Below are 22,240 nucleotides of genomic sequence, written 5' to 3'. Positions count from 1 at the left end.
GACACTGGACTCAGAGAAGCCTTACTCAAGTTTGATCAAGGGGCGGGTTTGTCAGACTCTTAAGGAGCACCTCCGTTTCTGAGTGGGAACTCTCATCACACTGTGTCCCTTGCCTCAGGCTTGTCACTGTCTCAAGAAAAATGCTCCTTTCATTCCAACAGCTGGCAGGATCTATGTGTTTTGCCCTAACAAAGAAGCTAGAGCCAAAATTCAGGATGAGTCATCATTCTTCTCTGGCAAAGTGGCTGTAGGTCCCAGGTCTATGGAGGCTTTCCCAGAATCTTTTAGATACTGTTCATGAATTCTGATCCCAAAGGAACATTTCATAATGGGGGCAGGGTCTCATATTAGGCAGAAAAGAATTCCAGGCAAGGAGAGTTTCTGGGATTATTCTGCTCTGGTCATGAGCTGTTTCTCCTGCCATCCCATATCTGCTTGGTGGAAGCAAACAGTAATCATACACCAAAATATGAGAGGTGTCAGGCATGGAGGCCTCTCTCCTCATTTTGTAGATGAGGAGACTAACATCTGGAGTGGTAAAAAGATTTGCATGGGCTCATACATGCGCCAAGCGTCAGCATGTCACAATGTTAGCCTGTCTCTCCGGCCTTCCATCATAGCAGACTGCTTGCTCTTCTCTAGACTGCTGTGGCAGGGAACTATGGGGAGGCAAAAGAAAGACACCAGTGGAACTCATAGGGAGCTGAAATGGTAATACCAGTGAATCACTTAGAAATAGTGATAAGGAGGCCAGGCACAGTGGCTTATACCTGTAATCCTAGCACTTTGGGAGGCTGAGGTGAGAGGATTGCTTGAGCCCAAGAGTTGCTTGAGCAACACAGTGAGACCCTGTTTCCACACACACACACACACACAAAAGCCAGGCAGGGTGGTGCACACCTGTGGTCTCAGCTACTTGGAAAGCTGACGTGGGAGGATTACCTGAGCCCAGGAGGCTGAGGCTGGAGTGCCACTGCACTCCAGCCTGGGTGAGAGAGAGACCATGTCTCCAAAAAAAAAAAAAAAAGACTAGCATTTATTGTGAGCCCATCCAGGACTATCTTATTAACTTAGTTCAAATAATCTTCACAGTAGTCTTCACAATTCTATACCAGTTCTTATGATTCTACTTGATTTCTCTTGTTTAATTACATTGGCTGACATCTCTAATACAGTTGAAGAGTAGTGGAAACAGAACATCCTTGTCATGTGCCTGATCTTAGAGGAAATGCCTTTGATGTTTCTCCCTTAAATAAGATACTAGCTTTAAGACAAAAATAAATGCACAAATAATGTATAAAGATAGATACCTCAGTTCCTATGTTCTTGAGGGTTTTTGTTTTGTTGTAGTTGATTTTTGTTTGTTTCATGAAGTGGTATTGGCTTTTTTTTTTTTTTTGAGACAGAGTTTCACTTTGTCACCCAGGCTGGAGTGCAATGGCTCAATCTCAGCTCACTGCAGCCTCTGCCTCCTGGGTTCAAGCAATTCTCCTGCCTCAGCCTCCTGAGTAGCTGGGACTACAGGCACGCACCACCATGCCGGGCCAATTTTTGTATTTTTAGTAGAGAAGGGTTTCATCATGTTGGCCAGGATGGTCTCCATCTCCCGACCTTGTGACCTGCCTGCCTCAGCCTCCGAAAACTGCTGGGATTACAGGCGTGAGCCACTGCGCCCAGCCTGGGTATTGGATTTTGTCAAAGGCCCGCTCAGCATCTCTGGAAATAATCATATGTTTTTTTCCCCCTTAGGTTTATTAATGTGGACTATGCTATTAATGGATTTTGAGTAGTAAACCAACCTTGAATTACTGAATAAATCCCATTAATTCATGGTGTATTATTTTCTTAATGTGATGTTGGATTCTGTTTGCTAATATTTTATTTCAAAAATTTTCAATGCTATTTATTAATGATATTGGTATGTATATTTCTGTAAACTCTTGATCTGGTTTGGGTATCAGTGTTTTATTAGCTTCATAAAATGAATTGGGAAATGAATTTTTCAGTGCTCTGAAATATTTTAGAGAACACTGGGATAGCTGGTCTTTGGAGATATGGTAGAATTTCCTGTCAAAGCCATTGGTGCTGTACTGCAGGTAATTCCTTAATATATTTTTCTATTTCTTTTATTAAAATTCATCCATTTAAACTTTCAAACTCTAGTGAGGGTCAATTTTGGTAATTTTTATCTCCCCAGGAAAACATCTATCTACTTCACCCAGTTTTTCAAACTTATTTGCATAGAAATTTATCATATCTTATAATTAATAAAAATTTTTCTGTTCCAATGGTTATTTTCCCCTGGTCATTTTAAATTTTCTATCTTTATGGTTTTCCCTCATTTTTCTTGTTAGATTTTTTTTTTAAAAACTATATTTATTAATTATATCCAGTGTCTGCTCATTTTCTCATTAATTTTTGCTTTTAGGTTTTTTTTTTTTTTTTTTGGCAGGGTCTCACTTCGTCATCCAGGCAGAAGCTCAGTGGTGAGATCATGGCTCACTGCAGCTTCGACCTCTCCAGGCTCAAGTGATACTTCTACCTCAGCCTCCCATGTAGCAGGACTACAGGCACACCACAGCCAGCTAGTATTTGTATTTTTTGTAGAAATGGGGTTTCATCATGTTGCCCAGGCTGGTCTGGAACTCCTGAGCTCAAATAATCCTCCCGCCTCAGCCTCCCAAAGTGCTAGGAATACAGACCTTAGCCACAGTGACTGGCCACCTTTAGCTTTAGTATTATTATTATTATTATGCTTTATTTTGCTTTTCTTTATTGTTCATTTCTTGGTGCTTTGAGCTAGAAATTTAATTCATTTCATGTTATTTTCATTGATAAAGTGTTTAGCACAATGGATTTTCTTATCACTGCTTGAATTGCATCCCATAGAATCTGATATATTTTCATTGTGATTAGGGACCCCCTTGGAAATAAAGAATACAAAATTAGGTACAGGGCACTGAAAGGGGCTACTTGTGGGATAATCTATGTTACTTGAATTTCAGTAACTTCACAATAAATCCACTGCTGTTCAAGAATAAGGCTTGGGAGTTTACACCTGAGTTTTGGGTAAGTGGTTGGCATTTTTGAGATGGGCAGCAGTAAGAAAATACCCTGAGGGCATGACTAACAAGAAAAAGGAACGAAAGAGAGTGAACTATCATGTGTATCTTGTGCCAGTCACTTGGCAGAATTAATCTCAATATGAGCTTACCATGTGTGTGATTGTTGTACTATCACCAGTTGCAAATGATTAAAAGGAGTTTCTGAATGTTAAGTCATGCCTTTCAGATCACACAGTTGGTTAAGTGAGCCTACATCCAGCCCAGTCCAACCCTGAAGCCCATGTTTTTTTCACTACACTCACCACGTTGCTGGTGCCAGAAAGGACTGGCTTCAGTGCTCCCCCCATCTTCTTCTAGAAGCTGTAAGCTGAGGAACTTCTTACAGAAAGTCACCTGGAAAGACAAGTACTGGCAGTGTGGAATTACTTATTGCAGGGCATTATTCAAAACATGGTGACCACAGTAGTCATCTATTGCTGTGTAATGAATTATCCCCAAATGACAAACGTTTATTATGTCACAGGCTCTGAGGGTCAGAAATCCAGGAGCAGGTTAGCTGGGTGCTTCTGGCTCAGGGTTTCTCATAGGGCTGACATCTAATGGTTGGCTAGAACTACACTCACCTTATGACTCAACTGGGGCTGGAGGATCTGCTTCCAAGCTCACTTATGCAGTTGTGGATGGGCGTCAGTTTCTCACTGGTTACTAAGAATTCACCATGTAGAATTCTCACCATGTAGGTCTCACTGTGTAGGCTTCTCCATAAGGCTGCTCACAACATGGCAGCTTGCTTCCCAGAGTGAGACATGTGAGTGAGAGAGAGAGAGAGAAAGAGAGAGAGAGAGAGAGAGAGTCACAAACCAGAAAGCCCACCCAAGATGGAAGCCACACATTCTTTTTATAACATATCTTAGAAGTGATATACCATCATTTATGTTTATTAGAAGCAAACCACTAGGTCCCACCCACACTCAAGGGGAGAGAAATTGAGCTGCACCTTTGAAGGAAGGGGTATTTACAATATGTGTGGACGTTGATGAAGTTAAGGACACATGTCTCAGTCTGTTTTCTGTTGCTATAACCGAGTACCTGAGACTGGGTAATTCTTTTTTGGATGGAGTCTTGTGGTGCCACGCAGGCTGGAGTGCAGTGGTGTATCTTGGTTCACTGCAGCCTCCATCTCCTAGGTTTAAGTGATTCTCCTGCCTCAGCCTCCTTAGTAGCTAGGATCACAGGCACATGCCATCATGCCAGGCTAATGCTGGTATTTTTAGTAGAGATGAGGTTTCACCATGTTGGCCAGGCGGGTCTCAAATCCTGACTTCAGGTGATCCACCTGCCTTGGCCTTCCAAAGTGCTGGGATTACAGGAGTGAGCCACCATGCCCAGCCTGAGACTCGGTAATTTATAAAGGAAAACATTTTATTTGGCTCACAGTTTAGGAGACTGTGAAGTCCAAGAGCATGGTGGCAGCTTCTGGCAAGGACCTTGGTACTGTGTCATAGCATGTAGAGAAGTGAAAAGGGAAGTGGGCGTGAGCAAAAGGAGGGAAAAACATGAGGGATGGCCTCACTTTATAGCACCCTGCTCTCCTGGCAACTAATCCAGTCCCTTGAGAGCAAGAACTCACTCCCATCAGAATCAACTCAATCCTGAAAGAGCAGGGCTAATGTCTCCTAATGACCTAATCACCTCTTAAAGACCCCATACCTCCCAATCCCATCACACTGGGGACCAAATTTCCAACACATGAATTCTGGGGAATACACTAAAATCACAGCAACACACTACCCCAAAATATGCCACCTTGGCATTTGAGAAAACAGCCGAAGTGGGAAACTCACATTCGCCTTCTCCTCACTCTTTTCTCCTAAAGCAGATCACAAAACCTTTCTAGAGATTTCCTTCCTATACCCGAAGAAAGGAATGTCTTTTTCTCTGAAGATGCCAGGACACAGAGAGGAATGTGAGCAACCAGGCCTTGCTTAAGTTTCCCCAGTTTATTACCATTAGATAATAACCTGTCTACACCTATCCACTTCTTCATCAAACTCAGCATAAAAATACCTAAGTTTCTTTCTTCCTTTGGTTCTTCAGTTTTAAAGGCTTGCATGTCACGTGAACTTTATAGGTTAAATAAATTTGTATGCTTTCTGTCTTGTTAATCTGTGTTTTGTTACAGGGTCCTCAGCCACGAAGCTAGCCATGGGTGAAAAGAGGAATTATTTCTCTCTTACAATGTATTTTCAGGCCATCACAGGGATACTGGCTGTATATGCAGTATATCCAGCCTTTCAGAAGTTATCCCTGCCATGGGATTTGTAACAAGGGCATTTTGTCTAGGCTGAGCCATCCTCTAGAACCCATTCCTTGCTCTACCTGGAAATCTAAGCCTCAGCATGCCCTGTGGTGTATAGAGAAGAGGTCACCCTCATTCATGCCTGTATTCATTCACTCACTCAGCAAATATTCATCAAGTGACAACAAGATGTTGGGCGCAGCCCCAGGTACTGGGGATTGAGAAGTGGACAAAGCACATGAAGTCCCTGCCCTCATAGAGCTCACATTTCAATGGAAGGAACCAGACAATGAATCAAAAGATAATTGAAGGGGCTATGAAGAAAAAGAATGGATAGGAAGTGATGAGCACTGCTACCTTAGAGTGACCATGGTCGGTCCTCTGTACTGTGTTGTAGGAGGTGCTCAGAGAAATCCCTTCTGCTGAGGATACATTTCAGCAGAAATTTGAATGAAATGAGAGTCAGCCACGGGGATACTGGGAGAAAGGTAGCAGGGGTAAAGGCCTTGAGGCAGGAGTGTTCTCGGTGTGTGTTCAAGGAGTAGTGTGGTTGGAATGGAGTGAACAAGGGAATGATAAATAGGAAATGAAATCAGAGATAGGAGCCAGATCAGGGCTTTGCAAGGTCCTTGGATTTCGCCTAGTGTGATCGGACTCACTTGGAGGGTTTTGAGCACAGGAAAGATGCAATCTGATTCATTATCACTCTGACTGCTAAATGAGGGATGGGATGGAGGAGAAAAGAGGAAACTGGGCTAATTAGGAGGCAGCTGTGGTCATTCATGTAAAGGTCGTGGCTTGTTCTGAGGAGGACACAGTGCAGGTCATGAGACATGGTCAGATTTGGATGTGATACCTCCTGCATTGCTGTTTCCAGGACGTGGTGCTGACAACTTAAGACAAGGATGTTTCTGCTGCCTTCGTATGTTTCTAGTTAACTGTTGGTCATTCTTTCAACAAAGTCTCATGTTATATACTATGTGCCAGGTGCTATCCTGGCATAATGGTGAAAGAAGTGAGCCAGACACTGCCCCCACCCACGTGACACAGAACAGCAGGGAAAAGAGGCAGAGCAGACACATCACAGTCCATTGTGCTAAATGCTGGAAAAAAATACTAGAGGCATCACAAAGCAGCAAGCCATTCACCCTGGGAGAAGGCACGAAGACAGAATAGGATTTGCATGGGCAGGAATGGGGTGTAGGATAAAGCTGTCCGTGTCTGGAAGCAGTGAGGAGCCAAAGATGAGGCAGGACAAAAGTAAGAGCCAGGTTTCTAAAGACCCTGGAATGCCAAACTAAAGCCATTAGACTTGGCACACGGGGAGGTCCTGAGAAAGCCCAGTGGCAGCAGAGAGTATGAATGGGAGTGGAAAAAACTGGAAATATGAACTTCTTTTTTGGTGCTATTGCTAATACCATTAGGAAAGATTCAGGATTTAAGAACAAAGATATTAATTGCAGCACAAGTTAAAATAGCAAGAAAAAAGTGGAAATAGGCCTAATACCCAGCAAGAAGAATAAATTATTTCACATTAACATTTAAATAATTGTATATAAGCCTCTTGGGAGGTTGAGGCATGAGTGAGAATCGCTTGAAACTGGGAGGCGGAGGTTGCAATGTGCCAAGATTGTGCCACTGCACTCCAACCTGGGTGAAAGAGTGAGACTCTGCCTCAAAACAAAACAAAAAAATTGTATATAAGATAGCATAATATATTGACATTAAAAATGGTTTTCTTTGGGAGGCCAAGGTGGGTGAATCATGAGGTCAAGAAATCAAGACCAGCCTGGCCAACATGATGAAACCCTGTCTCTACTAAAAGTACAAAAATTAGCTGGGTGTAGAGGCACGTGCCTCTAGTCCCAGCCACTTGGGAAGCTGAGGCAGGAGAATTGCTTGAACCTGAGAGGTGGAGGTTGCAGTGAGCTGAGATTGCACCATTGCACTCTAGCCTGGCAACAGAGTGACACTCCGTCTCAAAAAAAAATGTTTTCAGGCCAGGTGTGATGGCTCACACCTGTAATTCCAGCACTTTGGGAGGCTGAGGCAGGAGGATCACTTGAGGTCAGGAGTTCGAGACGAGCCTGGCCAACATGGTAAAATCCCGTCTCTACTAAAAATACAAAAATTAGCCAGGTGTGGTGGCGGGCGCCTGAGAAATACACATGGTCCACACAGTTTAAATGGAAATACATCGAAGGGCCACAGTGATTCTCTCTGGATGTTGAGATTATATGTAAAGATTGACATCTGAATCTGACCACGTCTCATGATCTCCACTATGTCCTCCTCAGAACAAGCCGCCACCTTCTTTACCTGAAGATTGCTTTTTCCCTTTTTATGTTTCTAAATTGTTGAGTTTTCATGTGAATATGCATTTGTTTTATAGCCAGAAAAATTATTTCTAAATAAATATTGAAAATTGATTTAAAATAAGGATCCGCCCAATCTGATGGAGAAGGGTGGCCTGAAGAAGCTGATTTTGAGCAGAGAACTACTTTGGAAGCGGAAGTGGGGGGGGGGGGTCGGAGAAAGAACTAACTTGCTCTCTGATTGGGGGTGGGAGAGACAGAAGAATCAAAGATCAATTCAGCCTCACCTCTTCAGCCCTCCTCAGCGCAGCAGCCAGAGCGGTCCTGTTAAAACAAGTCAGATCACATCTTCCTCTGCTCACTACAGCCGGTGGCTACCACGTTGCTTAGCATAGACACTAGTATCCTTAGAGTCACTTCACAGCATAAACTTCCCACCCGTCCTAGGGTTCTCTCTCAGTTCCCGGCCTCTTCTCCTCACATTCTCTCCCTCCCTCCCTCTGTTCTCCACACTCTTCCTGGAACAGGTGTAGGAGTTCCTGCCTCAGGGCCTTTGCACCTGCCAGCAATCTGCCTGCTTTCTGTGTCTGTTTTGCCCTCTCAACTCCCTCGAGTCTTGACTCCAATGTATCTTTCTCAGGAGACCTTTTCTGGCCGTCCTCTGCAAATTACAGCCTCTAGAACTGTTAACTTTTCCCTGCTTATTTTTTCTCTGCCTGCCCCTAACTATAACCATCTCTTTTACTTATTTAACTTGATTTTTTGGGTCTCCTTCGCTGTAATATAAACAGCGGGAAAGGAGGGATTTTGTGTTTTGTTATGGGGATTTTGCCTAGGTTGAAGCCATCCTCAAGATAAGACCACAAAAAGACCACGAGATTTACCCAAAGCTTAGTAAAAGGCATTTCTTTGATGGCTAAACTTTCAATAGTTAACTCTCTTGTTACATTTCCACATTATTCCTCGGTCACTTTCTCTGTTTTCGGGAACAGCATAATTTAGACTGGAGATTGTGGGGAGGTGGTGGTAACCGGGGTCCGGCCTACCGGAGGATGGGGGCCACGGGGGCCTTCAGATCTCCTCGCAATGGTTCCAGCGCGGCTCCCACCTCCTGGGGCGCTGGGGGCGGTGCTGCTTCCGTGGCGGTTTCTGGCGGGTTGAGGCCTGGGCGCCGCGCTGATCGTCCAAGACATTCTCCCCGCCGCAGTGGCAGGTCCGGTTCTCCTGGCGGGGGCGCGGGTCGAAGGCGCGTAGACCGTGTCCCCGTGGGGGCTTCTGGGAGTCCAGCTCCCACCGGAGAGGGAAAGGCCGCTGCAGGCTGACGCCAGGTGCCTCTCAGGCGAGCTGTGCTCGTGTCTCCCTGGGCCCTCCCCGCTTCTGGCGCAGAATGGAGACTTCGGTGTCCCAGGCCGGGAAAAACGCCACCCTCATCAGACTGGCTGAGAACCCTAGGACCCCGCCTAGTGGGAGCCGCTGCTCTGGAGGGAACGTTCTGGAACGCGGGGCGGGGTCGGTGGACACTTCTCTCCTGCCTCTGGGTTCCAGCCTGATGTCTCCTTCCCGCCTCATTAGTTCTCAAATGGAAATAACCTGAGGAGAAAAGCAGCAGAGGGGGGTGTTTTATTCCATGATCAGCCGAGGGAACACTGAGGAAGGAGGGGGACGGGGACTAGGCCGTCCCGGGGGAGGGATCTAGACCAGGCCAGGCCGCAGACTCCTTTTCCCGCCGGGCCACGTCCCGGGGTTGCTGTATTCCCCCGCGGGCCACCAGGTGGCTGGAGCGGGTCACAAACCGGGCTGGACAAGGCCAGGAGAGCCGGGGCCACCTCCAAGCAGGGCGAGTCCCAGCCTATGGGGACGCCAGGCTAGGACGCGGGCCACTGAGGCTCCTAAATCGCCGTGGCTAACAGTCCGGGAACGATGGCCACAGGCCTCGCATCTGCAGCTCGCAGCGCCGTGGTGGCACCGAGCCGCGCTGGGAAGCTCCTTCCTCTGAAGGAAGGCTGAAGGGTGAGAACAGCACTGGCAGTTTCCAGCTGCCACCACTCAGAGCTCTTCTTTAGTCAAGAGTGAAATAAAACAATAAAATAGAACTGAGATCCGTCACCTTTCAAGGACCCAGAAGTAGGGTTTTGGCCTAGGTAACGGGGCAGAGATGTGGTTCGAGATACTCCCCGGACTCGCCGCCATGGGCGTGTGCTTGCTTATTCCAGGACTGTCTACTGCGTACATCCACAAGTTCACTAACAGCGGCAAGGAAAAAAGGGTTGCTCATGTTTTGTATCCATGGAATTTGATGGAAAGAGATAGGCGCATCTCTGGAGTTGATCTTTATTATAAGTCAAAGGGTTTGGAGAACATTGATTAAAGAAGCATTTTCGTGAATGATGAAAAAATAACTCAGTTATGGTCATCTACCCCTGCTAGAAGATTATACAGTATATTATGTAGCATGCAGTGTGTTATGTAGTGCTTAATAAAAATAAAATGAAAAAAAAAAAGGCAAAAAAAAAAAAAATGGAACTGAAAATGGACTTGCTTCCTTGGGCCTTATATCTAACTCTAGCCCACCTTTCCTGTCCAACCGCGGGTTGGCTGTGCTCCCCACCGCCAAATCCTCCGCTCCGTGCCCCCTGCTCCCCGGAGGCTGCGCATCCGGCTCCAGCAGCTCCATCCACCTTCCCTAAGCTCCCTGCAGCTTCTGTTCATCTCCTCCCTGGGATGTCACTTGTGCTGAGCATTCTGCTTGGGATTTCAGCTACCTGGGTACCTGCGGGTCTCACCCCTGACCACAAGCTCCTCAGGGAAGAGGGGATGGGAAAGAAACAAGACAGGATCAAGTTTGCGTCATCACTGTGGGCAAGTTACCTACCACATCTGAGGTCAGTTTCTTCATCAGTAAAATGGGGTATTGCCTGCTTTGTCGTATTGCTGTGCAGCTGAGTGATAGAGCCCATGCAGCTCATTTGCCTGCTATCCTGTAGGTGCTCAAGGAATGTCAGCTCTCATCAGAACTGTGAGCCTGGTTGGAACTGGTGAGTGGTTAAATTTTTTAAAAAATCACATTACTAATGGAAATTGAATGTTGGAGGATTTCTAGTGAGCATATGAGAGGGGAAAAAAAATAAAAAGATTGCTTTGCAGTGGAAACGTTTCACTGTGTCTGTGCTGTGGTTGGAGACTTCAGTAAGACGGGAGCTGAGCAGAGGTCTACTGTGTGTCCTGTGAGGCCACTGCCTCACAGTGTTTAATAACCAGTTCTCCAGGAGGAAATGGTGAGTGTGCATCTGTGCATATATACAATACAATGCATATATATTATAAACTTACTTGATATAAAGGATGTGTAACACAATTTACAAACAATAATGATATATTCTCTCATTTTTTCTTTTTTTTTGGAGGGAAGCAGGTAGAAACTCACTCTGTTGCCCAGGTTGGAGTGCAATGGTGCAATCATAGCTCACTGCAGCCTTAAACTCGCCGGCTCAAGCAATCCTCCCGCCCCAGCCTCCAAATTACCTGGGACCACAGGCACGTGACACCATGCCTGGCTAATTCTTTCTGTTTTGCAGAGATGGGGGTCTTGTACTATTGCCCTAGCTGGTATTGAACTCCTAGGCTCAAATGATCCTCTTGCCTCAGCCTTCCAAAGCTCTAAGTTTACAGGTGTGAGCCACCATGCCCTGCCTCACTAATCTTTATTGCAAATGCCACCCACCTATAACTTCAGTATGACTTGGTATTTCCTGCAAACTCAGTTTTTCTAATTCTGTCCTCAAGAATAGTGTCACCAAACCAGACTACAAATAAATGTTTGACTCCTTTGTGAGTTGCCAAAGATGTCACTCATAATACTGATGAATGAGTGGAGCTCTAACATGCTACCATGTGGGAGGCTGTGCCTCTGGGTATGGTAGGGACGATAGGGAGGAAAGCTGTAACTTGAACCCTGGTCTGTGACTCCTCTTCTAATTATAACCCACGGTGATGAGAAAGTCAAGGAAGATTTGGCTTCTGCCCATAAGAACCTCCAATTAGTGGAGGGGAAGAGGTGGTTAAGGTAGTAAGTAGCTGGTTAGTTGTGCTGTCTGAGATGGACAATAGGAGCAGAATGTGGAGTGGCCCCTGGATAATGGGGTCCAGGGTAGGAAGGAGGTTGTGTTTTCCACCTCCTGCCTCCCACTTCCCACAGTGGTAGCCTCGGCCTTCCAGGAATTGCTTCTCCCCACCTGGAGAAAGGGACTAGAAGGCAGCTTATTTAGGCTGCTTGCTGCTCCACTGTCACAAAGACTCTGGAGAACTGAGGTTACAGTAGTGCACTCAGTCTGCCTCCAGGGCCTCCTGGGTCTGGCCAGGAGTGAGATGAGGTCCACCATTGTTTTTTTGTTTTTGTAGAGATGGGGTCTACAAACCCCTGTCAAAAGCTGGGATCATACAAAGGAGCATTAGTCTGGGAGACAGGGAGTGAGGTTCTAGCTTTCCACTCACTGTGTAGTTTCCAGCAAGTCCTACCCCTGTTGGGGCCTTTAGTTTCCTTATCTGGAAAACAAGGGGCCTAGGATGGGTGGCCAAGACTCCTTCACTCAAATGCCTGGTAATCTTGGCAGGTACCTGGAGTTGGCATTTCTCATGTGATTCCACCAGAGGGCGCCAAATCCTAGCTCTTGCCAACTTAGTTCCTAATGTGGGTGTCTAGTAGGGAGAGTGCAGAGGAGGTGGAGTGTGAGTTGAGTGTGATAAAGTGTGTGGAAGCAATTAGCAATGAAGTGTATGAGAGAGAGAGAGAGAGACAGAATGAGAAAGAGAGAGAGAGAGAGAGAGTGTGTGTGTGTGTGTGTGTGTGTGTGTGTGTAGCACCAAAAGCTCCTATAACCGCCTGTATCTCCCACCCACCACCACCCCTGCCTGCTGGCTGCATCTTCAGCCACTTGCATTCTCCTTTCTTAGCTCTTAGGGCCTCCTCCACGCCCTGCCTGAAAGGTCTGGCCTCAGAGCCTTTGTCCTTGCTGTCCCTCTAGCTTGGAACACACATCCCTAAGGCATCCACAGGGCCCTCCCTCCTTTCTTCTTCATGAGGCCTTCCTAACCAATGTACATAAAACAGCAACCCCCAAACACATTCTATGCTTTAGTTAAAAACATTTTTTTTAAAAACTGTGGTAAAATATATCATAAAACCACTATTTTAACCATTAATTAAAAAAAAAATAAAAATATAGTTAAATACATGTAACATCAAGTTTCCTGTCTTGGCTATTTTTAAGTGTAGAGTTCAGTAGTGTAAAGTACATTCACATTTATGTGCAGTTGATCTGCCAGACTATTTTTGTCTGGAAAACTGAAGCTCTGCACCTACTTAAGAGTTCCCCATTTCCTCCTCCCTGTGGCCCCTGGCAAACACTACTCCACTTTCTGTTTCTAAGAATTTGACTACATTCGGTATCTCATGTAAGTGGAATTGTACAGTATTTATCTTCTTGTGGCTCTTATTTAATGTAGCATAATGTCCTTCCAGTAGTGATGAGCCCTCATGCTAGCATGTGCTGGAATTTCCTTCCTTCTTAAGGCCGAATAATACCCCAGCGTGTGCTGGTACCATGTTGCATTGACCCACTCATGGATGGACAGTTGGGTTGCTTCTGTCATTTGGCTGTTGTGAATATTGCTACCATAAGCATGGGTGTACGAATACCTGTTTGAGCTCCTGATTTCAATTACTATTATTATTATTGGAGTCAAGGTCTCAGTCTGTTACCCAGCCTGCATTGCAGGGGCACAGTCTCGGCTCACTGCAGCCGCAACCTCTCAAGGCCCAGGCAATACTTCCATGTCAGTCTCCCAAGTAGCTGGGACTCCAGTCTTGCACCACCACTCCCAGCTAATTTTATTTTATTTTATTTTTGTAGAGACAGGGTCTCACTCTGTTGCCCGGACTGGTCTGGAACTCAGCTCAACTGGTCCTCCTGTCTTGGCCTGCCAAAGTGCTGGGATCACAGGCGTGAGCCATTGCACCTTTCCCCACTTTCAATTCTTTCTTCCATGCTTCATTTTTTCTGCAGAGCACTGATTACCATCCAACTGCCCTCTTCCAGCCCACAACTAGAGATGCAAATGATTTCTATTTGGTAGAAAGATAACCCTAAAAGTTATAATTGTATTGCCTTAAGGACATTAGCCAGTTTTATTTCTTTATTTTTATTTATTTATTTTTTTGAGACAGAGCCTTGCTCTGTCACTAAGAATGGAGTGCAGTGGTGCAATCTTGACTCACTGCAACCTCTGCCTCCCGGATTCAAGCGATTCTCATGCCTCAGCCTCCCAAATAGCTGGGATTACAGACACCCACCACTATGCCCAACTAATGTTTGTGTTTGTAGTAGAGGTGGGGTTTCACTGCCTTAGCCAGGCTGGTCTCGATCTCCCAACCTCAGATGATCCAACCTGCCTTAGCCTCCCAAATTGCTGGGATTACAGGTGTGAGCCACCATGCCCAGCCGCAACCAGTTTTATTTCTAACCTAGTAATTTTATTCTAACATTCTTTTTAAAATGTCTATACTTAGGTCCTCCAAATTTTGTTTGGACCAGCTTTACCATCTTACTTGTTTCATCATTAATGATTAATAAATCTCTGATATGTGTTCATTTCATCTTTGTTATGGAGTTGTGTTTTTTAACTTTTAAAAAAGTATGCATTGGCATCCAGAATTTTTCCCCAAGGGCTAAAATATGCGTTTGGATGAAATTCAGTACATCAGCCGTTTAGGACTTGGGGTGTTTGGGGGTGGCCTACACTAAGCCATGCAAGTGCTTGGGGAGCCTCCTGAGTTGTGGCTCTCATTGGTGTACCCAGGGGGTCTGGAAATTCCAGGAAGCTGATGAGGACCTGCACCTGCTGGGCCCCAGGAAAGGCGGCAAGCTTGCTCTAACACCACAATAGCCAGTACTTCCTCAGCACTCGCTACGAGCCAGGCACGTTCCGAAAGCTTCCTATGTGTTAGCTTATCCTCACATGGTCCCCCTGAAATGGATACTAGTTTGCAGATGAGGGAACAAGCTCAGAGGGTCTAAGGAACACAGTTGAAGCAAAAATCACAGAAGATCTTGACCTAAATAAAGTGGTTCTATGTGCATCAAGATGGTTGAGTGGATTTTTTTCTCTAGTTCTGCAACTTCATCTAAGATCAAAGCCAAGAGGGGGAAGCTAAGGAATAGTCTATGGTAGGAGCAGCCTTGCTGGTGGGGGCAGACCCCAGCCATACAGGCAGACACCATCCATCAGGGGACTGTGGTCTCCCGTGGGACAGATGCAGTTCCAGGGGGCTTGCTGAGAGGTGCCAGTTCAAAAACTAGACCATCCCACCAACTGCCTTTTCATTTTCATCTGGGTAATGGGAGAGGGATGTTGCCATTGGCGGGGGATGGGTGCAGACTTCAGGAAAGGAGCTTCTTAACTCACCTTATCACTCTGGGAGGCAGATCCTAAGAGCATCACTGTGAAGGTTGGGGTCCTGTGCCTTCCACTTGCCTCCCTGCACATGGATGTAGATCTGTTTTAGCTACATGTTGCTGAGGGACCAGACCAGCAGAAGGTGCGGTGCTGTGGGTAGTGAGACAGGAAGCCATGGCTCTGGGATGGACAGGGGAGAGATGGCCAAGGGTGCCCCTCCCTTCCTTGGAGGGTGAGGAGAATGGATGCTGGATGATGCAGGAGCTTCCCCACTGGGGAGAAGGTGGCTGCACAGGGCTGGGGACACAACCTGGCTGGAAGAGGTGTGCACAGTTTGGTGCCAGTCTGTGGCCTGTTAGGAACTGTGCCACACAGTGGAGGCAAGCAACAAAAGCTTCATCTGTATTTACAGCTGCTCTCCATCCCTGGCTCACATTACCACCTGAGCTCCACCCCATCAGATCAGCAGCAGCATTAGATTCTCATAGAAGCAGGAACCCTATTATGAACTGTGCATGCAAGGGAGGTAGGTTGCATGCACCTAATGCCTGATGATCTGTCACTGACTCTCATCACCCCTAGATGGGACCATCTAGTTGCATGAAAACAAGTTCAGGGCTCCCACTGAATTATACAGTTCATCATAGAATTATACAATTCTACGGTGAATTGTATAATTATTTCATTATATATTACAATGTAATAATAATAGAAATAAAGTGCACAATAAATGTAATGTGCTTGAATCATCCTGAAACCACCCCCCACCCTGGCACCCAGTCTCTGGAAAAATTGTCTTCCATGTAAATAACTGGTCTGTGGTGCCAGAAACGGTGGAGATCACTGCTTTAGAGGACTGTGGCCTAAGGGGTCAGCAGGAAGATGCGGCCCAGGGTTCAGGGACCCCCAATGCCTGGTTGCTGCCAACTGTGTGTCTTCATTGAGAGAACTAGATCAGCATAATGAACTAGCAAGGAGAGGCCTGTGACCTTCCCAAGGGCAACTCCTAATGCAGGGGAACCTCTGTGCACCTCCTGCCCATGCCCCTTCCTATAAAGGGACCCAAAGAAGGAGACAGGGAGGGAAGGAGGGAACTGAGAGAAAGACCCCTCTCCCAGGCCAGTGCCCAATTCCACTCTGGGGTTGGGGAAGTGGGGCACCTGGTTTGAATGGGAGATTGAGGTTTGCAAATCAATGGAAAAAAACCTGGAAGAAAAACACCATAAGAACCAAAAGAGACCCAGAAGTCTAACACTGAGTTCATCTGGACAATGACAAGCCCGTCCCAGCACAGGTGGGAGTTGTTGGAAAGCTGGGCGTAAGTGCTGGAACCCTCTGTGTCCATTTCCTCCTGTATAAAATGGAGATGATGATAAATCAGGAAAAGCTTCTCCCTCTTAGAGGTGTTGTGGGGAGTCACCAAGTTCATTTCTGCAAGATGCTTGGCACGTGGAGGGTGCTATAAAGACTAGCTGTCATTCTACAAATTGTGACTTCCACAGACACCAGTTCAACATGCTGTCTTCCCATCTGATTCAACAGCAGCTGTCTTGGTGGTGGGACACTCTGCTTGCTGTGAGAAGGATGGAGGAGAAGGGGCCTCTCAGGGCCAGGCCACAGGACCTGCCTCCATGTCTCAGGGCTTTCAGCAGCTATGGACCTGAGGGAACTGCAACAGGCTTTGCAGGGAAGATGGGGAAGGGGGATGTGCAGAGAAAAGGCCTGGCCAGCATTCTGCTTTGGAACAGGGCTGGACACTTTGTGGTGAGGAGTCTGGGGCCCCAGCATGCCCCTAACAGCAGGGAGGGCGTGCCTGGCAAACTTCAAAAAGTGAATTTGCAAAGAGCACCAAGAGGAAACCTTCCAGAACCTTCTCAAAGAACCTCTGGGTGGGACCCTCAGGGCGCTGTTTCCCACTGTCCATTTAGTCCCTTAAAAAAAGGCACCTCCCTTAGGGGAGATGACTGAGGTTGGGGGAGAATTAATTCCTGTTTTCCGTGCCTCATGGAGGATGTCAAGTATGAAATCCAGAGAATGTCTCTTTCTCCTGTTCAGTGTGCTTGAAGGAGACTCACAAGACGGAAGCATCAACTGGGGCAGGAGAACACAGCCTTTCCAGTCTAAAACCAAGTCAGTTTCCACAGAATAAAAGCTCATTTAGAGAACTGCTCAGCTCTGGGAGGCAAAGCCGTGCCTGTAGGGTGGGCAGGAGCCAGTCTGTTAGGGAAAAGACAAACACATCACACGGTTCCGAGGCTTCCCTGCAACAAGAAGAGACTTGGCCAGGCCAAGAGGTGAAGTTCTTGTTTATTGTTGCAGCAACTCTTATACAGACATTAGCGTTCAGTTAAATAAAGGAAGATAGCACAGTAAATACATCACAACCTCAAACCGGATGACTGTGGCCACAGTACAGAGGAGGGAGGGAGGGACCAGTGACCAGACTGTCGAGGAAGTACATTCAGTGGGTGTGTGGTGTCCACATTCCAGGCTCATGTGTAGATATATTTTATTTATAATTTTATTTATATTTATATATAGATCATTGAGTTTTGTGTATACAAAGAACGATATTGTTACAAATACAATACTATACTTCTCCCGACGCTTTACAATAAGCTCTATTTCACCCTCTTTACAGAACAATAGTACAAGTTCATACTCTAGGTGATGTGCTAAGTATGTACAAGAAATGTCATTCCCACACAATCCTCACACACTGCCTTGATGGAGGGGAAGAAAGATCAGAGTCATGTGCTCAAGTTGACCCAGGCCAGGGAAGGAGACAGACATGAAACTCAAACCGACAGGCGGCCTGTGAATGTGAGTAAACACATCAAGGAGGGGCGGCCCCTGGTTGTAAACATTGGTAACGGCTACACCACTGGGTCGAGGGACCCAGGAAGGGCTCTGCAGATGGTTTTTATCTGTGTGTGGGGGGTGTTGGTGCCCACAGGGTGAGGGGGGCAGAGGAGCGATGGGGGAGGTAGTAGGTTACTCTGGGACTCCCTGAAGGTGGTGTTGATGGGCAATGTTCAGAAAGCAAACCTGTGCGCAGGGACTTGGCACCCCTGTGATGCGCTCCATCCCCCAGGAGCCCGCTCTAGTGAGGGAGGAAGGTGTTGCTGGAGACGTGGGCTCCAGGCATTGGTCTTTGGGGGTTTCTTCCTCCCGTGAACCCAAGGCTGACCGTGGCTCCCTGAAATGCTCACATTGGAGAAGAGGCAGGGTGGGTTCTCGTGCCTCTGCCTGGACCAGGAAGGGGAGGTGAATGTGGGAGTTCATCTCCAAAGATGAGCCACCAGCACACCCTGGCAGAGTGGCCACAGTGGCTCTGTTCCCTCAAAGCATTTGGGAAGGCTGCTCTGTACATAGCCTTCCTGTTACATGGGGTATTTAGTTATTTACATATACAACTATATATACTGGGATGACAGAAGGGAAGGAGACCACCACTTCTCTTGGGAATTTCAAAAATCTAGCGACTCACTTTTAAGACTCGGCTGCTGGGGTGACCATACCTAGGCTCACTCCCTTGCCCCAGTGGTAGCAGGAAAAAGAATCCACTTCAGCTGGGTGGGAAGTACCAAGCTCCAGCAGCTTCCACTCACTGGGTGTGAAGACACACCTGGATTAACACAAAGGAATGTGTTGGAAAAATCATCTCACTCTTACGTTACAGTGTCAGTCCTCTAGGAGAGCTTGCAGAATTGGCTTTTTCAGCACCTCTCAAAGTTTACAAGGTTTTTGTGCAATAGGAATAGAAAGTATAATTTCTCCTTGAGGTGAAGATATGTGACTGTTACGTCCAGGCTGTACAGGGACGAGCTACTGGAGTTCTGTCCCCTGGCCAATCGAGGGTGGCCTCTTTGGTGCTGCCCAGGTGCCTGGGGGCAGACAAGCATGAGCCCCTGCAATGATTTTCCAAGGCTCCTAATGCCTGAGATACCACCATTAACACTCCATTCCTGTTCTATCCACTCTTACTGGCAGAGGAAAGATGAACTGGCTGTTGACTCTTTAGAGTCTCATTGTATTACCAGATATGCTACAGCAAATGAAGAACCTGGGTCATGGTTCCTTCCTGGTCCCCACATTTGTGATGGATTAACCTTGAGGCTGGTCTCCCAGCAACATTCTGTAAAGCATCCTTCAAAGAAGTCCAGGGGAGCTTTATGGCCCAACCCAGGGCCCCTGGCCCCACCCCATGCCACTCTGCAGTAGCAGAAGCCACTTTCCCCACAGGGCACCTGGGCAGCCAGTGGCCTCCCTTCCTTAGGGCTCCTTTGTAGTACCGTGAAACTGAGAGTTCTGCTGCTTGTTCCTTTCAGGCATTGAGCTTCCCTGATTCTAAACAGAAAACTCAGAAGGTATAGAGGTCTCAGGGAATTGATCACAGGGTCTCTGGTTGAAGTCTCTTGTTCCTAATCTTGTTATAGTCACTTTTCTCCCTCCTTGAAATCCCTCCATTCTCTCTATTAATACATGCTACCCAACATTTGCTCACTGAGTTCCTATTTCCACAGACACAACATAAATATCCTGGATGCAGAGAACAGGAATTATATTAATTACAAAATATATTAGTTTCTCTTCCCCTGTCTCTACTGAGGTCATGAATGAAACAAAAGCAAAGCCAAATCACACCTCACATAAAAACAAAATGCTCTTTGGACCAAGAATAAGTGAAAACTGGCTCAGAATTATAATATTACTAAAACATCTACACTGAACCAAGACGGAAGCCATAAATATGAGGCACCTGATGAAAACACAGAACATTCCACACCAGCTAAAAACGCTCTCAGGCCCACAAGGCAGCAAGACCTTGTTTCTGGGCCACATCTAGGGATTCTTAGGCATAACTTGAGGTTACTATTGACCCCTTAATTTTGTGGCTTATGTACTGCTCTGGTCTTTCCAATATCACATTCTGCCTAGTAACCCTGAGCAGAGAAGAAAGCTGGTCTTACCTTGGGCCAGAACACAACACTATGGCGCCTGGAGCCTCACCTTGCAGGGAACAGTCCCTCCTCCCCAGACTCCTGGGATGTGTGTTTGCAGGGGAGGGGAGTCCGGGGGGAGGGGGATGCTTTAAGCCAAGGTGGTGCTGGAGGGGCTCGGCCTCAGCTGCAGAGAGGGCAGGACGAGGCTGAGCAGCCCCTGGGTGCCTGGCCACCTGCCAGGGAAGGGGCCTCCCAGAGAGGTGACTTTCCAGGGGATCTGTTTGTCTAATCTTCAGCTTGTCTCATTGGTGGTGGGAGCAGGGAAGGGTGATATGCAAAAGGACTGTGTGTGTGAGATACAGAGAGAGAAGCAGACAGTACCTGCCTATGTTTATCTAATGGTTGATAAATTTTAGGACAACTTGGTAAAGCTTTGGGTGCCCCATGAATTCCCAAGGTCTCTCTATGGTGTCCTTGCCCAAGGCAGTTATTTCCCCTTTCATCTTGGGGTGAGAAGGCTCGTATTAGAAAACACACATATGTTGAAATTAAAACTAGCGATAGAAGAGGTTTAAGGTTGGCTCAGAGATTCTGGGAGGAAATAATGTACGGTGCCCCAACTACATGGCAGGCAGTGCATAACCTTAATGATGTGAGCTGGCCCTGGATACTACCACATTCCCACAGATAAACTCAGAGAGCAGAGATCAGCAACTGGGTTTTAGGCACTGCTGAATCAGCTGCTTCACTGCCCCAGGAGCTCTTTCTTTGAGGTCTGCACCTCTTGGGAAGGGAGGATTCCCTGTTAGGCAGTGACAGCCCACCTTTGGACACCCCCAGAAGGCCCTCCTGGATGGTCCTGGGTTGGTACCAGGTGGGTGCTGGCCGCTCTCCATCCTCAAGGGAGTGCATACGAAACTTCCCTGGTATTTTTAAAAAAAAGCAAATTGGAGCGAGTAAAGAGGTCCTTGCAGATTCTTCTCTTCCTGTGTAAAACCAAATGCTGGGCATGAGAGGGGAATGTCTCAGTGGACACAGGGATGCAGCACGAGAAACACAACCACAATGAGGAGAGTCCTCCATGCATGCCACCATGTGAGGCTGTGGTCAGATGTAAACGGGCTGCTCCTGGGCCGTCAGCAGTCTGTACATGGCAGCTGGCATTGTCTTCATGTGAATCTGAGGGCACAGAATACACTTTAGTGGGGGCTGAGGCTGGGGGTTGGCTGCAGGGGCACTGCCCAGGGCTGGAGAGAGAGTCAGTGCTTCTCCCATAGAGGGCCTTGAAGATACCCTCCTACCGCCCAGCCACCACCAGGGACCTGACCCAGGGTGGCCTCCAGGAAGAGTGGAATCCACTGACTTTCTCAAAAGCTTAGGGGTGACAGAAATAAACAAAAACCAGGCAAGGCTTATTTCTCAGTCAACTGCTCTTGCTCTCACCAGACCCTACCCTTTTAAAAAGAGGTCTCTGAAAATGGAGGGAGAAGGCTTCAGGCTTCTCAGGCGCCTGCCTCCCTTGCCTCTCTTGGCAGATGACACAAGGATGACAAATCAGCCCTAGAATAGCAGTGATGACTGACAGAAGTGATGAATGGCATCAGTGATAACTGATAGTACTGATGAATGACAGCAATAATGACTGACAGCAGTGATGACTGACAGCAAAGATGAATGACAGTAGTGATGACTGACAGCAGTGATGAATGACAGCAGTGAATGACAGTAGTGATGACAGCAATGATGAATGACAGCAATTATGACAGCAGTGATGACTGACAGCAGTGATGAATGACAGCAATTACTGACAGCAGTGATGACTGACAGCAGTGATGAATGACAGTAGTGATGACTGACAGCAGTGATGAATGACAGCAGTGAATGACAGTAGTGATGACAGCAGTGATGAATGACAGCAATTATGACAGCAGTGATGACTGACAGCAGTGATGACTGACAGCAGTGATGAATGACAGTAGTGATGACTGACAGCAGTGATGAATGACAGTAGTGATGACTGACAGCAGTGATGAATGACAGTAGTGATGACTGACAGCAGTGATGAATGACAGCAATTGCTGACTGACAGCAATGATAAAAGACAGCACTGATGACTGACAGTAGTGATGACTGACAGCAGTGATGAATGACAGCAATTATTGA

At 46.8% G+C, this 22,240-nt stretch overlaps 2 protein-coding genes and 1 pseudogene across 7 annotated transcripts in view; 1 reads left to right on the top strand and 2 right to left on the bottom strand.

Annotated features, from left to right (window-relative positions):
* Nucleotides 1–3,694: 3,694 nt before the first annotated feature.
* On the bottom strand, nt 3,695–9,618 carry LOC118145716 (uncharacterized). The gene is made up of 5 exons (XM_054253969.2): nt 9,588–9,618; nt 9,415–9,476; nt 8,726–9,348; nt 7,967–8,003; nt 3,695–3,855 (listed from the first exon to the last, which is right to left on the bottom strand). The coding sequence occupies exons 1-5, from the start codon at nt 9,616–9,618 to the stop codon at nt 3,838–3,840; spliced, it is 771 nt and encodes a 256-aa protein (XP_054109944.1). The 3' UTR covers nt 3,695–3,837.
* A 166-nt stretch (nt 9,619–9,784) lies between these two features.
* Nucleotides 9,785–10,176, top strand: LOC118153983 (NADH dehydrogenase [ubiquinone] 1 alpha subcomplex subunit 1 pseudogene; annotated as a pseudogene). Its single transcript, XR_013533035.1, has one exon. The product of XR_013533035.1 is annotated as an NADH dehydrogenase [ubiquinone] 1 alpha subcomplex subunit 1 pseudogene (transcript).
* Nucleotides 10,177–17,420: 7,244 nt separating this feature from the next.
* APBA1 (amyloid beta precursor protein binding family A member 1) overlaps nt 17,421–22,240 on the bottom strand; it is a 229,307-nt gene continuing 224,487 nt past the window's right edge. For all 5 annotated transcript variants that reach the window (XM_035302864.3, XM_002742872.6, XM_008995874.5 and 2 more), the window contains one exon: nt 17,421–21,256. In XM_035302864.3, the coding sequence (XP_035158755.1) occupies nt 21,185–21,256 (72 nt within the window). In that variant the 3' untranslated portion in view covers nt 17,421–21,184. The remainder of the gene's footprint in view (nt 21,257–22,240) is intronic.

This window comes from Callithrix jacchus, chromosome 1, assembly GCF_049354715.1.
Source record: "Callithrix jacchus isolate 240 chromosome 1, calJac240_pri, whole genome shotgun sequence".
In the NCBI taxonomy this organism is placed as follows: Eukaryota; Metazoa; Chordata; class Mammalia; order Primates; family Cebidae; genus Callithrix; species Callithrix jacchus.
This window is presented reverse-complemented; position numbering and strand designations above follow the sequence as displayed.